General features: G+C 33.1%; 1 protein-coding gene across 1 annotated transcript in view; it reads right to left on the reverse strand.

The window, feature by feature from the left end:
- Positions 1 to 8,353, reverse strand: part of LOC149789819 (uncharacterized) — a 45,665-nt gene extending 37,312 nt beyond the window's left edge. Inside the window, exons 1-2 of the mRNA XM_089973362.1 lie at positions 7,799 to 8,353; positions 5,808 to 5,832 (exon numbers count right to left, since the gene is read on the reverse strand). Of these exons, the coding sequence (XP_089829488.1) occupies positions 5,808 to 5,832; positions 7,799 to 8,347 (574 nt within the window). The 5' untranslated portion in view covers positions 8,348 to 8,353. The remainder of the gene's footprint in view (positions 1 to 5,807; positions 5,833 to 7,798) is intronic.
- Between the last annotated feature and the right edge of the window lie 8,583 nt (positions 8,354 to 16,936).

Consider the following 16,936-nt stretch of genomic DNA (forward strand, 5'->3'; position numbering starts at 1 on the left):
GATTCAAGTAATTTCAGACCTGGCAGCATCTTTGCAAACTGAGAGAAGGTTGGCATATTTCAAAGCTACTTCCATGTACTGTGACTGAAATTTCTTTAACAGTGGCAATCAATGAATTATAAACTGTATAAAAAGTAAAAATGTTATCAGACATTGTTAACAACCAAATTACCTTTGCAATCCATTAAATGTAAATGACAAATTAGAGGTAATATATTCTAGAGAGGTGTACATCTTAAGTAAGGCCAAGCTGTATACTGTCTAACCCAAGCTACACCATCAGTTACACACTAATATAAAGGGAATTAACAATTTTAACAATACACAAGATATTGAAGGTATCTCTTTTTTTTAAAACCAGGATATCTAGTGATAAAAACCAAGTAAATTATTTTCTTTAAAAATTAAATCCATGAGCAAGCTTAAAAATAGAAGGAGAAGCTTCACTAAACTTTCATGGCAGCTATAGTAATATTTCATTTAGAACCAACTCTAAGAAATCTTGTATTGATATAACCATCCATTTAGGAAGAATAGTGATACAAAATCATGAAGGTGGCTGCTGCAGTGGCCATATTGGATGTCTGAGCAGTAGTATTTTCATTTATGACTTATTAGACTTTGGGGTGAATGTGTGCATAACATTGCATGGTAATCCTGCAAGTAGTATCGTAAAGCAACAACAAAGTTTTGCTAACATACAGTCTGTTATGAGTCTGTCCTCTTAAAATAAGTAACATAAAAGAGTGATAAGCAACAAGCTTTGTCAAATTCAATAAATAATTTGATAATAAGAATAAACACTGAATTATTTGTTATGTCTGTGTCGGCTTGTATTGTGTTGTTGTTCCAAGATTCTTTTGTTGAAACAAAGTAATATAAATCCAGGCTAGAATTTATTATAAATCCCAATGAATGTCACTCTATTTCCAGACAAAAACATAACTGAATATATAATTTGAAGAAATAAATTCCAGCCCAAAGGAACCTCTGGGCACAAGAATAATACAAACTGATTCTGCTATATCTTAACATGAATGAACCATCTTCCCTGTGACAAGATTAAATAGTCCTCTACTTGACATCAGGTAACAATTAACATTTTCTTCAAAAAACATTACCTAATGGAAAACTCTTTCAAGAAAGTTCTTAATGTTTACAAACTAAAATGTTATTTATTATTAGAAAGTTTGTTACTAAAATTATAAGATATAAACTGGTCAATGTCAGGTACACCAGGTAAATGGTTTGGGAACCCCAATAGCCTAGATCCAGACCCAAATAAACATATTTATTGTATTAATAATGATCCTGATAATAAACACATACACACAGCTAATATTTTAGCTTAGTAACAGTTGCTTACAGAATAAAATAAAAAAAAAAACATTTAAAAAATCAATAATTCAGGTCAAGTAAAGTAAAGATAATAAATTTAAATAAATATTTTAGACAATGTTAAGTCCAATATACAAAATTACATTACAATAGCTTAAACTAAATAAATTTGTTTATAAAAAAATGAACTTGCAAACGATGCAAAAAAAATATACATAACAAAGACAAACAGTATGTTGGATAAGAGACAATTGAGACAGACAACATACAGCTGTCTATCCCGTAAGCTATGACGAACCGACCTAGAAAGTAAAATTACTAATTACAACATTGCTCATAGTATATGGCAGTTTTCCAAGATACGATGCTTATAAAATCAATGGCAATGCATCTAATGTAAAGTGTGTTCTGTTATAATGTCTTCATCCACTCATTTGTTTGATTATATTAGCATTGCACCATTTAACTTTTGAATCTATTTGGTATTTCATTCAATAAATAAAAATTTCAGACAAACGTTTAATATAAAAAATATTTGTGTATTTTCCATTCTATATGATTTCCTTTTAAAGTAACTCTAAGAAACTAAATGTATCTTCCTCTTTTCTATGTAAAGTTTATTGACCCATTTTTGACATGTCTCAATTTTGATTACTTTCAACACAGACATGATTCACTCTGCAAATCATGTTTTTGATGAAACCTTATTTTATTCATGCTTTTTAGATGATTTATTAGAAACTGATTCAGCATATTTATTAATAATAACTGATTGAATACTTGTCATAATTGATTCTGAGGAAGGACTGTCATTTGCGCGGAGAAAAACCCTTACCCAGTCTAGAATGTTTTGATACAATTTCAACAGATTCTCTCCCTCGTATTTCTGACATTGTGAGCATCTGTCTGACATTATATGAACGCTCCATTTTCATTTCAATACAACTGCAAGCAAGTGTCCTATCAATTAAGCAATGATAGATTGAATGGTTTACACTAAATGTTTGCACACTACAAGATGCAAATTTTTAGTAAGTTTTATCAATAAAGTAGGTGGCACCCGGCAATAAAATTAGATCAGAAGTTTAAATCAGCTGGTTGTTTAAATAAAGCCATGCGAAGAAATTGTAATATAACCATGGGGCTTTTATATTTCGGTTAATGACATAGGTTGATGCCTTATACAACTGATGACCTTACATTGCACACACAAATGTATGCAGTGTGGCTAAAACTTATGCAGTAAAAAATAATTATAATGCTAGTGTAAACAAAATTACGCATTAAAATTGGCTAGCATAATCAATGTAATGAATTACTAATTGTTTAGAAATTCACTAATTCTTTGCACATGTAACCCTTCACACCGCAAATGCTACAAGTTAATCAGAAGACACATATGTTTCAAGTAAGAAAGGGAATGTCATATTGTCCTTTTTATACTGTACTATGAACCAGGACATTAACAAATGTTTTCAAGCATTTATACCCTAATCCTAGAAAATGAAATGACCTCTGTCACATAGAGACTTGACTTCTGCAGAAATCAAAACAATAACCATTATCAATACTATCATAACATATTAGCATCAGAAGATGATGACAATTGATGCTTGGAAAAGGTGCATTCCTATCAAACGAAGCCACCTGACTTGGTGCACTGTACATTCTGCATATACATCTAAACATGCAACCTATTATTTACCCATATTTGTAAGGGGAAAATATATCATCACAGAAAAAAACAACAATATGATTAAAAATTTGACAATAACCAAATCGCGACACAGATATAATTCTTCTGATGGCAGCTAAATTTGTATTAGCGTCTTTTGTTATCTGTCCTTGTTTTATGTACCATCAGGAGCCCTATTATTTCCCCACATTTTTAAAAAAGGGGTTAGCTGCATTGCAGTATGTTTTTTAGTCCTAATTTGTGTGAGCCTGTATTTATATTTAAATTCAAATGTTTACAAATAATTATGGTAATGGGGGAATTGACTTAAATTATGGTTTTAATTTATCCATTACTAAGTTCAATTTCAATCAATGCCTTCCATAATGCTTTGCATGCCCATGATTAAAGTCATGCATCTGTGTGTTTTGTCCAATTATATCTATGTAATATGCTGTTTTTGTATGTCTTGCAAATCGTGCCTGATTTAATGACTCATCTGTATTATGTAATGTAAAACGAAATTCATTAGAAATTGGTTTGGATTTTTGTATTAAATCATGCCTATGTTAAAGTACATGTCATCTTTAATTTCTTGAGAGCACTCATTCACCATCATGTCAGTGAGGCTTTGTGACTAACTGTGGCTGATCCTTCTCACCTCGAACACTACCATATCATTGGTTACGTCTACATCATTAAATCATCCAAATTTATCATACTATCAAACATTAGTGTTCCATACATCAACATTGAACACTATGTTTGACTTACTGAAGCTTTCATAGTCATAATTCTAATAATCCAAACTCTAGTGAGGGCTAAACAAACTCCGAGTCCTTCCTCCAAGGATAAAAATGGTATTCCGCCATTAGGGTGGACCAGAAGAATCCAGAACACTGGATCACTCTTGCAAGACATCCCTAGGAACCACAGTGGCTCATTGGTTAGAATAGTGGACTCACAAGTGAAAGGGTGGGGTTCAAATCACACCACTGGACCAGCCTTGGGCAGCTACCAGTCTTCAGGTAAGGCACGTTACCCCAAGTACATCAGAATCAGAATCAAATAACCTAATAGTGTTGTACTGTCATAAAGCACCACACCAAACAAACCCATGATGTTCCCACACACATAAGTAAAGCATGAATCATTTGCTTGAAGGAAAACAACGCTTGCAAGTCTGGTACATATGCATGAAGAAAAGAAAGTGCTTTTTTATACTATCACACATGACGAATCTGTAGCAATGTATTAGATATGCACAACAATGTTTTGGTTTGATAGAGATAAGAGAACTTTTGTAATTAATTTAATAAAATTGTTACTGGTGTTCAGATACACATCACTATTTTGGTCTGATATGCCTAACCTTAAAGTTATTTTGTTTAAATAGCACATGTACGTGGTAATATCATTAAATCATCATTTTTAATATGTCTGAGAATTATAATGATTTCTGGTCTTTTTCAAAACTTGTTTAGTATCAGTTATTCAGTCTACACATAAAAAATATGACAAGCAACACTCCCTGTATTTTTTGTTTCTTTTTCAACCGAAGATTACAAATCAAGTTGTAGACATTTGCTATTTGTTGTAACTTGTGTGACTGAATGGAATGCATCTTGTTTTCAAACTGTTTTTTGGTTTTAGTTTATTTGCACAGGGAATGATTATGGGCAATCTAAACCTTATGATTCTCAGCAGTCCTTACCATGGGTTATTTCCCTTCATTTTCCTGTGAATGTAAGAAGGTATGGTAAACAAAAAAGCAAACTAACTGAATAGCTGATGAATTGGAAAATATTTCTAATTTCAGAATGTGCTTTCTGTTTTCAAAACTAATGAGTACTAGTAGCAAATGACACCCTGAAATGTAGTTCTTCAAGTATTTGCAAGTTCATCTGATATGCGTAGATGTCACTGTCAATATAAATCATCCAAGATCTTAATGACCAACACCCTTTCTCCAAAATTAACCTTTGCACCAACGTCTGATCGCACACAATTAAAAACTGAGTTTGCATAATCAGCCAACTAATACAAATGCCTACAACAGAATGATGTTGTTTAGAAGGAAAACAATCCAAGATCTTAATGATATAATTATATACACCAAGTTTGATCAAAATCCTTTAAAACCCAAACCCTCTAGAAGTTCTCTCAAAAAATTCTTCACTGACAAATGATAGACAACAAACTGTAGTTACAATGCCATAAAATAAGCTCATATAGCTAGAGACCAACTGCCTGATGAGCTAGAGTACATACATTAATTAAATTCCTTGAAGAATTTTTTCTATGGCCAAAGGAGAACACTCATTGACCTTGAACTCTTACCTGCATCCTGATAATCTCTCATGGTCGCGCAGCAATAAAACAAGATATATACCTCTATAACAAAATGTTTGCTGGATATATTGATGAATAGAAAATGAATGACTAGACAGACATCTGTGATTGCATTTCACAGACTCATGTTGTGCAACATTCATTGCAGACAAGACTAAAAGAAATGATCCTGATCAAAAGCATATTATTCTATTTGATCAAAGAAACAATCAAAATCACTGCAAAATTCCAGCTTATTACAACACGAATTGCATGCAACACAAAAAATGATCCTGATACAAACAGTAGAGTCATATCAGTTCCTGCTTGTTATGATCCATGGGAGGTGTGACTGGTGTGTTTAGGCTTGGGTGAAAAAAACGTATTATGAACTTGGAGAGATCAAACTGGTGTGGTTGATATGAAATATCTTACTATGACCAATATAATGCAATATACTTACAGGCATCAAAATCTCCAGATTGTTCCTGAAATTATACCAAATTACATTTTTGATCGACAGTTTGTGGTATATGTTTGACATATGTCGCTTTATATAAAAAACTATGACACAAAGTGCCCAGCAACGTATTCTATATTATATATTGTTTTCTCATCCTTACAAGACAAAATTTAAAATCACGTTCAAAGATGGTATTTCTGCTAATATGAAACGAGCCTTGTTTATAAATCCACTCGTCCTTGGAGCTCAATTTTGATATAATCATATTAAAATAATGACAAAGGAAAATTAATGTATCGCGGATAATTGCACATAACATAATGTAGCTAATGCAGGTGACACTGTATAATGTTGTTGTTGTTGTTGTTGTAGGGTTTAACGCCATTTTTCAGCACACGAAAGGCTATACATGGCGGCCAGTATTAATGGTGGAGGAAGAACCCGGGAATACCTCGGAAAGAACCACTGACCCACGAGAAGCTACTGGCAAGCTTTCTCACATACCCACATTGGCTGAATCCGAGACTCGAACCCACGCAGACAGAGGTGAGATGGCAGTGATCCCTAACGGAGAGCGCTTTAGACCACTCGGCCCCAACACTGTATAGTGTGTTTATAATATATAGTCATTCCATGTTATGATGTAAATAATGTATGTCATTCCATGTATGTGTTTATAATATGTCATTCTATAGTATGATGTCAATAATACTGTATTTATAATATATAATGTAATTCGATAGCATGAAGTAAAAAATGCTGTATTGTATTATGTGTAGAATGTGCTTATAATATGTAATATCATTCCATAATATGATATCAATACTACTGTATGTCATTCCATGTATAATGTGTTTATAATATATACTGACATTCCATAGTATGATGTAAATAATACCGTATGATATTCCATGTATAATGTGTTTATAATATATAACGTCATTCCATAGTATGATGTAAATAATACTGTATGTCATTCCATGTATAATGTGTTTTCAATGCATAATGTCAGTCCATACCTACACATCCCATATTATTTAAAAACTTTGACTCTTATCGTTTTCTCTCCCTCTATTGAACATGATTGTTCTGTCATAGTCTTAAATTTTACAAAAAAACTATATCTTGAGGCAGGACAAATACAGGGGAGATGTAAATCAATGGCAATCTTTTGATGGTGAACACAATGTCTAAACAAGAGTCCCATGAAGGTATTGATGCTGAACTCTCTGTGGTACCCATATTGAATGTCTGCACGGCAGCACTTAGGAGTTAGACATCAATGTAATTCATTTAGTTAAAAAACGATGCAGATGCAACCGTCTATTCTGGCATAGCAACACCAAGATTTTAAAGATTGACATTGTGGTGATGTGCAAGTAAGCCATTTTCACCCAAGACCAACTAGACAAGATAGGAAGTCTTCTGATGAAAACAAACATGGCAATATTCCTTTCCATTCTGGAGGAACAGTCATAATAAGATGGCCACTGTGGTGATCATATTGAATAACAGATCAACACCATTTTACATTTTAGGACTATCCAGATATCACAAGAAGTGTTCTGGTGAAAACAACATGTCAATAAGACTTTAAATTCAGGAAGAGTAACCATATATAAATTTTAAAATCACCAGTGTGGTGGCCATCTTGTATATACAGGCACCACCATTTTTATTTAACACTTACCAGATCACTGGATGAGTGTATTTGCAAAGTTTGAGATCCCTCTTTCAGGGAATTTAGAAACAGTAATGTTATAATTATGCTAATGGACAGATAACAGAACATCTCATAGTTTATGACCAGATAATGGAAACAAAAAACATCAAATTTAGTCTTAGAGAGCATATCACATATTTTCTAGTGTTATAACTTGTATAACTTTTCTAGTCTTATAACCTGTAAAACTTTTCTAGTGTTATAGCTTGTAAAACGTTTCTAGTGTTACAACTTGTAAAAGTTAGAACACCTTAATTTCCTAACTCACCTTATCTTCAAACCAAAATTTCAACATACTGCATGACTCAATTACATTATCATGGAAATCACAGTATACTTCTGCATTCTCTTTAAGATCGGATACAGGAAAATGGATGTTGACACTTTCACCGTTGTATTCAGGACACTGTATAGAGTTCCCAAAGTTCAGGTTCGGTCCCAGGTATCCAATTATCTTCTGGAGATTGGTAGTGATGAACTCTCTCGCCTCAATACACAGCTTTGAAGATGGAGTCTTTTCCCTGATCCCCATTCTTGTGACCCTCACAAATATAACATGTTCTTTAAAGTGTAGGGTCAGTTTGTGCTGCCGGTCCAGCTGAAAAACACAGCAGCCACAAAAAATCTGATTCTGTTGTTTATCTTCTTTCTTTTTTGTGGCTATTGGCCAGTGAGCAACACAGGCAGCAAGAAGTCTGTGGAAAATTGGGGATGGCATAAAATTTCCGTTGAATACATAGCAAAGGACTGATGAACTTCCCATCTGGTCATTTGGTTTTGGACAGATGACCTCTACTGGTGCTTTCTGCTGAAGCATGCATGGAGCAAGGAAGTAATTCTCCTCCTGATAAAGAAATGGATGTATTTGTTAATGGAGAAATTTGGCTATTAATTTGTAATAAAATATAGACAGTATACGAAAATGAAAACCAATATACCTGGTTAATCAAGTGAACTCTGTGCAAAGATATGTTTGTTTCCTAATACCTTTGGTGATCATTGCTTTGTTTTAATTTTCTTTTCAAATCTGTAATCAGAGAAGAAAGTGGAAATGACAGTGTATGTTTAGGATAACTACTAAAAACTTCCCAAATAGGATCAATCAAACATAAATTTGTGTTGCTCAGTGGATAAATATTTGCAAATTTTGACATTTTAATGAAAAATAAAGTCTGTTATTGTTCCCAATGCCAATGTATTTCTGATTATCAATTACCGTTACTCCTTCTTTACTCAAATCTTCAAGTCTATGCTATATGCTCATTAGTACAATCTTAGTGCAATCTTTGAATTGACTTTGCCTTAAGCATAACAGCTTAATATGTGATATACACCCGATTCCTTTTCTGCATAGCAACTAAACACAAAATTCTCAGCCAGACACAGTATGATATGGACAATTTTTACTTTTATTTGTTATTTTTGTCTGAACAAACATATTATTACAACTGGGCCACAAACAAAATTGCTATGACTCTATAAAATTAAACTAAATAATTGAAAGGAGCGAAAGCAACAAGTTTAGTAAAATCAAGAAATACAATTATATCTCTATGTTAAAATGTCAAAATAAAAATGAAGTCACTGTGTTTAGAATTAATACACAAATAATTATACGTGTTCAATCAAATATCCGAACGTAAAGAAGGTTTAAAACAAATTCCCATAATCTTGTTAATATACAAATAGTCTTAATGAGCTGATGTACCAATAGTCTTGATGCATCACAATGATGTAATCAAGAATGTCTTTGCATGAATCAACAATAATCCCAAAGTAGTGTTTACCAAACATATCAATGATCACTTTGTAATTTCAATACATAATTTTAAAATAAAATATTTCTCTTAAATTATATCTGAACACAACAATAACTAATTCCACAAACTGAACTTAATGAAGGAACTAAATTATTTTGGAATACCTCAACCTTATATATAAACCTAAGATACCAAAAATGACCAGGTTAAAGTACACTTCCAAATCATTCCAAGTTTGTAGATAATGGTAGACCTTAAAATCAAATATCAAAAAGTCAGGAAGGCCAAAACAATAATATCCCTAATCATGTACAAATGTCAAGCAAACAAAATAAATATAAATTACAAAATTCATTAGAAAATACACTATATATTGATTTACTCTGATGGAGTAGATTTAAAGTGAACTTTGCAGCTTAATTTATCTCTGAAAATATAACAATGTGCAAAAATATTTCCTGCTCAGTGATACAAGTTTAGATCCAATTTAGATGTGACCATTTTAAGTTGGCAACAATCATTAATTCTGAGAAGGCTTTGCTCTTGGTATGTCTCAATCAATTTAATAATAATAAAGGATCACCAAAATGATGGGTACAAATGTAGTTGGAGAGAACTGAGTTTTCCATTTACTAAATAGGATAAAGAATGATTAAATTATATGCTAAATTTTACAAGAGTTGTAACTAGATATGTTACATAAAGTACAGCCTAATAAATTATTTAGTGGTCAAAAGAAAATCATTGTGATCTAGTTTCACTGAACAAGGGCACAGTGATGCAATAAACAGCCTGATCAAGTGTTGTATTAATAGCATACCTAGAGCTAGGAATTCGACAGGAAAAACAATCTAATGGGTGTTATCCTGAAAGCAACAAATGTGTAAGGAAACTAGGTTACTGTAACCAATTTTCCAATGGGGTGGTTTAGAATGATGCCATGTGAAAGCTAAGCAACTTCAATCAATACAGCATATCTACAGTTGGAGATCTGCAGTAACACAGCTGATTTACACTTGAACTTGCAAAAACATTTAAAATTCACTGAAAATAAACACACTGACTGACTGCCATCAGCATATTATGCCTATAATCAAGAGGATTGCTGAGATCAGTGCTTTTATATACAAAGTTAGGTCTCTAAGACAAACAATTTTTGTGGAGTGGTTCACAACAATCTGATGAACACCTTAACTAAATTCCAGGCCCCAAAATATGTAAACATATGTGTATTTTCAATTACACGGGATCCAAATTAGGATAGTTATGTAGGAATTTTTAACAAAAAAAATTTAAACATTAATTATGATAATGGTTAGTATATATAATGTACTAAGTATATCAAGTACTGGACTAAACTAAATGCACAAAGTTAACTTATGAAAATTTAAAAAATAATCTGAACCCGCGGGAAAAAAGCACCAGACTTGGCAACGAAAATGGAGACAATTGGTTGACCAAAACACAAATTTATTTTCTCTCTTCCATGAAGATTTAATGTGGAAAGTTGGCAGCAGTGACATTAATAGAAATAGTGATAATACAAATGTATCAAATTGTCTGCATAGGAAAATGTACATTAAAAAGGAAATTAATGTCTGTCTTGTCCAAATGTAAACAAGTGTAAGTGTCCCTCGAAGGGATTGGAACTCAACCAGGATTTAAAGATTGGACCACCAGTTTTATCTTTTAACTGTTGATGGCAAGATTTTCAAACTAGCTGCTGTGATACACATGGTGGACGTCAGCATGGCACTAATTTAATTCAGGTCAAAGTAGACATCATCGGAAGTATTTTTGGTACCAAAAAAAATATGTCATAATAATCCATTCAGATGAGTAGTGACAATAAGATTTTAAGACAGTTGTCATATCAACTATGCTGGATGTGCAATTGGCACCATTTTCATGTAGGGCTAATCAGGGAGATTAGTGGTAACATGCTTTTTCTTTTTTTACAGTTGTTGAAACCCTACTGGATATATTAATGACACCATTTTCATTTAGGAATACTGTATCTAGATATGATGAAAAGTCCACTGGAGAAAACCACCTGCTGATATAGTCATCCATTTGGAAAGAGTAGAGATACAATTATTTTTAAAAAATGACTTTTCATTCAGAAGGAGCAACATTAGCAAAATTTTCAATATGGCTGTTGTGGTGGCCATATTGGACCTCATACTGTTGTGGTGGACACATTGGACTTCCTACTGTTGTGGTGGCCACATTGGACCTCATACTGTTGTGGTGGTCACATTGGATTTCACACTTTTGTGGTGGCCACATTGGATTTCAGATTGACGCATGTTACATGGGGCCTTCTGGTGGAAACCCCCAAATCAATATGAATTTCTGTTAAAACAGTGTTCTAATAACATGATATTTCAGATGGCTACAACTGTGGCGATACTGTCAGCACCATTTTCACTTTTGACATCATAAAAAAGCCTCTAAATACAATGAATATGTGTTTGTTGTTGTTGTTGTTGTAGGGTTTAACGCCATTTTTCAGCACACGATAGGCTATACATGGCGGCCAGTATTAATGGTGGAGAAAGAACCCGGGAAAACCTCGGAAAGAACCACCTACCCACGAGAAGCTACTGGCAAGCTTTCTCACATACCCACATTAGCCGAATCCGAGACTCGAACCCACGCAGACAGAGGTGAGATGGCAGTGATCCGTAACGGAGAGCGCTTTAGACCACTCGGCCACTCGGGGCCCCTGAATATGTGTTTGTCATTGTACAAATAAATACTAGGAATGTGTTTCTCATTGTACAAATGACTACATGAAATGTGTTTCGCATTGTACAAATAAATACTAGGAATGTGTTTCTCATTGTACAAATAAATACTAGGAATGTGTGTTTGTCTTTGTACAGATAAATGCTAAGAATATATGTTTGTCATTGTACAAGTAAATACTTGGAATATGAGTTTCTCATTGTACAGATAAATACTAGACATATACTTGTCATTGTACAAATAAATACTAGGAATGTGTTTCGCATTGTACAAATAAATACTAGGAATATGTTTCTCATTGTACAAGTAAATACTAGGAATGTGTGTTTGTCTTTGTACAGATAAATACTTGGAATATGTCTTTCTCATTGTACAGATAAATACTAGACATATATTTGTCATTGTACAAATAAATACTAGGAACGGGTTTCTCATTGTTCAAATAAATTCAAGGAATATACGTTTGTCATTGTAACAATAAACACTGCAATATATTTGTGCAGAACACAGTTTAAAGAAATTCATAAATGACCTTGACCTTGCAGATAAAATCTTCACTGTGATGAATTAGATGCCATAAAAGGAGAAGCATACATTTTACTACTGATCATCCCTGTACCTCAGTTTTTCATAATATACAACAGAAACAATATAAATCTTAAAATATTAACCTGTAATCTTGACCCTGAGGATAAGACCCGAAACATGTATACCAAGCTTCATTCATTTATCTTACACAGATCATTATTTAGAAAAGCAGAAAGACAATGTGAATCAAGCCTAAACACTTACCTGTGAACTTGACCTTGAAGAGTGTATTTGGCACTATGGCACAAGGGAAAATGAAAACCAAGCCTAAACATTGACCTGTGAACTTGACCTTGAAGATATCATTTGGTACCATGGCACAAGGGTAAATGTGAATCAAGCCTAAAGACTGACCTGTGAACTTGACCTTAAAGATATGATTTGGTACCATGGCACAAGGGTAAACATGAATCAAGACTAAAGACTCACCTAAGAACTTGACCTTCACATGAGAAAAGGAAAATGTGATTAAAGCCTAAACACTGACCTGTAAACTTGACCTTGAAGATTGGATTTGGTATCATGGCAAAAAGCTAACGCGTAAATCAAGCCTAAACACTCACCTGTGAACTTGAAGATATTATTTGGTACAATGGCACATATTTAAACCATGAAATTTCATGTGGGAAACATACCCCCTATTTAATGTAACCAGCCAGGATCAATATATATATATATATATATATATATATATATATATATATATATATATATATATATATATACACGTTTTAGGTGCGTTGTGGGCAGTCATCCCGAAAGTGGGTTTACGGGAAGGACATGATATAGTTTACATTTCAAATCAAAATACATATACATAGGTTGTATTTCTTACATAGTAATTATGTATATGTTGAAAATAAGTATATACACTTATGTTATAGTCCTATTCATGTTTTCGGTTCGTGGGCAGATATATATATTTCATGGGCAGTTTTGACCTTTAGGTTGAAGATGACAAAGTAACTGCCCAAAAATACGTTCACGAAGAACAAACATATAGCATTCTGCCCGTGAATACGGTCACGGGAACAATATATAGCGTACTGCCCACGAATACGTTCACAAGTAACAAATATATAGCATGACTTTCCGGTGTGCGCGCGCAAAATGGTTGTCAAGACACGACGATAAACATTAATCTATTAAAGCATCCTTTGCAATGGCCAGCGTACATATAGCGGACGTGAGGTTCGTTTTTCACAGCTTGTTTGAAATAAATGGATGATTATATATCCAGTGTAACAACTTGTCTTGACAGCTTATGGATGCTAATGTTTGACATTTATTGTGAAGATGATTGTTCACTGCTTGTTGATGAATTCGTAGCTTCTGTTAATCGATGCTATAGCTCAATTTAACTGTCATACACTGATATGTTTAAGTCTGCTTGCACAGTTAACTATGCAGAGTTATGGAAATATAACAAATTGGTTTTAATAACTTTCAGAGTTTGTTTTACTATTACTCAATATTTGTTTCAAGTACTATAAAGGCTGTGATAGGTTGGGTGGCTTAGATTACAAATCAGGCCCTTCTCACTTGGGGGTGGGGTGGGGGGGGGTGGGTACTGCCCATTATGAATATTACTGGTCCTAGATGTCCAACCTGATATTTATGACATATAGGTTCAACATCTTACTGCCAGCAGAAATGGTGTTCTGTAGTATTTTTCCCAGTCAATAGTTTATGGATATATTATGTCATGTACTATGCTTGTTTAATTCTCTCATCTCAGTTCTGACGTTACCATTGAATGCTATAATGTTCCCAGACATCCGGTATTCTTGGTTATTAAAATTATATATATACACAGATAACTGAAGGTGAGTTCTCATTATTCCCTAACAATTGTAATTAGTGGGGCTGTAGCAATTGATGGTCTGAGAATTCAAGTTAACTGGTTCAAAACTTGGGTAAACAACAAACTGTTTTCTTCCTTTGACAGGCATCATAAAGTTTTGCATCTTTGTCTCTCTGATGACTGTGTTACACAAGTTACAGACTTTGCCTTAGAATGAGCCTGATTTTTGATACTTGTTACTGAATGGGGTGGGGTAGGGAAGTAACAAAATTATTAAAGGTGGAATGTATGCAAACCATGCTGGAAATAGATATGTGCCAGCAACTGCAACATGTAAGCTTCAATCAGTTTGGAAACTATAAGCTTTATCCTGTAAATATTAACAGTTCACACCCTGTATAAAAGGTGATTTTGTGTTTGATTAACTGGAACTGTTAATTTATTATGTTAAGGAATTTATTGTTTTAACCCTAGTAAATGTAATATAATTAGGTCAAAAGTTCCAGTTTGTTTATTGTTTCCAGAGTTGATTATTGTAACTGGAAGAACCTGTTTCTAAGTGTTAAATGAAACGAAAGAGATATTGTTTACTCAAGTGATATAAAATAAAAGTTTAAAATGAACTGAAAGAAATATTGTTTATTCAAGTGATACAAAATAGATGCAAAAGAGTATATTCATTAAGAAGTGTATTGTCAATTGCAAATAAATGAAGATTTATCTTATTTTGTTCTTTACTTGTGTACAAAATTATACCTGGATTGGGCAATAATTACTTGGACTCCATTTGGAAAAGAAAAATCTATATGTCCTAAATACCTAATGTTCATATCATAATGCTCTTTTAATGGATGATTATGCTTTTCAGCTGATGTTACCATATTGCCAAGTGAACTAATAGTATGGCCTTCGGTGTGGCCCACTAATCACATTTGTAAATGAATTATGCATACAATAGAGAAATAGCTCTTAAAATATCTTATGAGTTGAACAATGTGTGTACAGAAATAAACATGAAGCAAATCTTTGAACTTGTATGCCACACATGCAAGTGAATTGGTGGTTTTCATATGTAACTTGTATACTCTTATGGCTTTTGTCTATATTACTTTTAGCCATTTCTATTCACACACCAGAACACAACCTTTTTTGTCTGATTCAGGTACTAATGCAAAACTTATTTCAGCTGTAACTGAAGTATACAGAATTTTTCCTGACGTTGAGGCCTACTGTGTAGACAGTATAGCTGTAAGTCATCAAATCAAATGGAAGACAACAGTGTGCAGTTGAAGAAAATGATATATACCCAGTACCATTTAGAGTTATCTTAAAGAAAAGTCACAATGCACACTGATACAAGTAGTTTTAGAAAATGCATTTGTTCCACATACATTTTAACTTAACCCAAAAGTTCAGTCTCTTGCCTAAAATTCAATCAGATGTATGCATTTATTCCATAAAACACAAAGATATAATGAACCAAATCATTTTCATTATTGAGTTAAGTAGTAGGCTATGTTAAAGAGTGCAATCACTTTATCGATTTTTTTTTCCATTACATTTTTATTTATTATAAAATGACATTTCTTAGTGGAGTGCTAGCAACTGTAACTTGAGGAATATTTTGTACATGCTGGCCTAAGTGTCATGAATATACTGTGCTACATTTTGCTTTATTAGGTATAATACTATCATGAGACTTGCTTGATTAAATCCTGAATTTGTCAGTTACACTTACAAGTCCACTGGTAGAATTTAAAATCTGTGACAGTTTGGGAACTTTTTTTGCAGTAACTGCAAATCACTTTGCCTTCACAGTCAATGAATTCAAACCATTGATAATTGTCAAACCACTGTGACTGAAAATGTGATTGTCTCTTAGTTGTGTCCTATTTGATAATTTTGCTGCCACAGAGTCTGGATTGTGTCTCTGAAGAAATAGTTCATCTAGACTCTGTTGCAGTATTACATTTTATATGTTCAATTTAATGAATTTTCTTTCTTTGAATCATTCTTATGTCATAACTTGCGAAAATAGTTTAGTTAACAATATTTATTCAAACAGAAAAGATAACCTCACTTGACAAATCATCCTACTAAAGTGATCATGGCATACACTTTTATCTTTGAAATTCAAATATTGCCCACTCGTTAATTAACATAACTAATATTGCACATTGAAGGTGATCATATGTATCATCAGTTTTAAAAAAATAAAGACATAATACTATCATTTAATCACTGCATACAGGAAACAGACACTTGTGTCTGTAAAATGCCTTTCATTGGATTACTTTGGTTTATTAAAACCAAACAGCAATCCACTCAGGATTTTCTAGGATAGATACAGAGAATATATTATGGTCATTCAGAACGCTATTAATACATCAGACCAGATTGTTTTTATTATTATTTAGGCAAAATAACTTAGTAAGTCAGATGGCAAACATGAGGATGGTGATAGGTTATGTGGAATTTGCATTGAATCATCTGATCCCAGAAG

This window comes from Sinohyriopsis cumingii, chromosome 10 (genome assembly GCF_028554795.1).
Source record: "Sinohyriopsis cumingii isolate HCF-2022 chromosome 10, ASM2855479v2, whole genome shotgun sequence".
Taxonomy (NCBI): Eukaryota; Metazoa; Mollusca; class Bivalvia; order Unionida; family Unionidae; genus Sinohyriopsis; species Sinohyriopsis cumingii.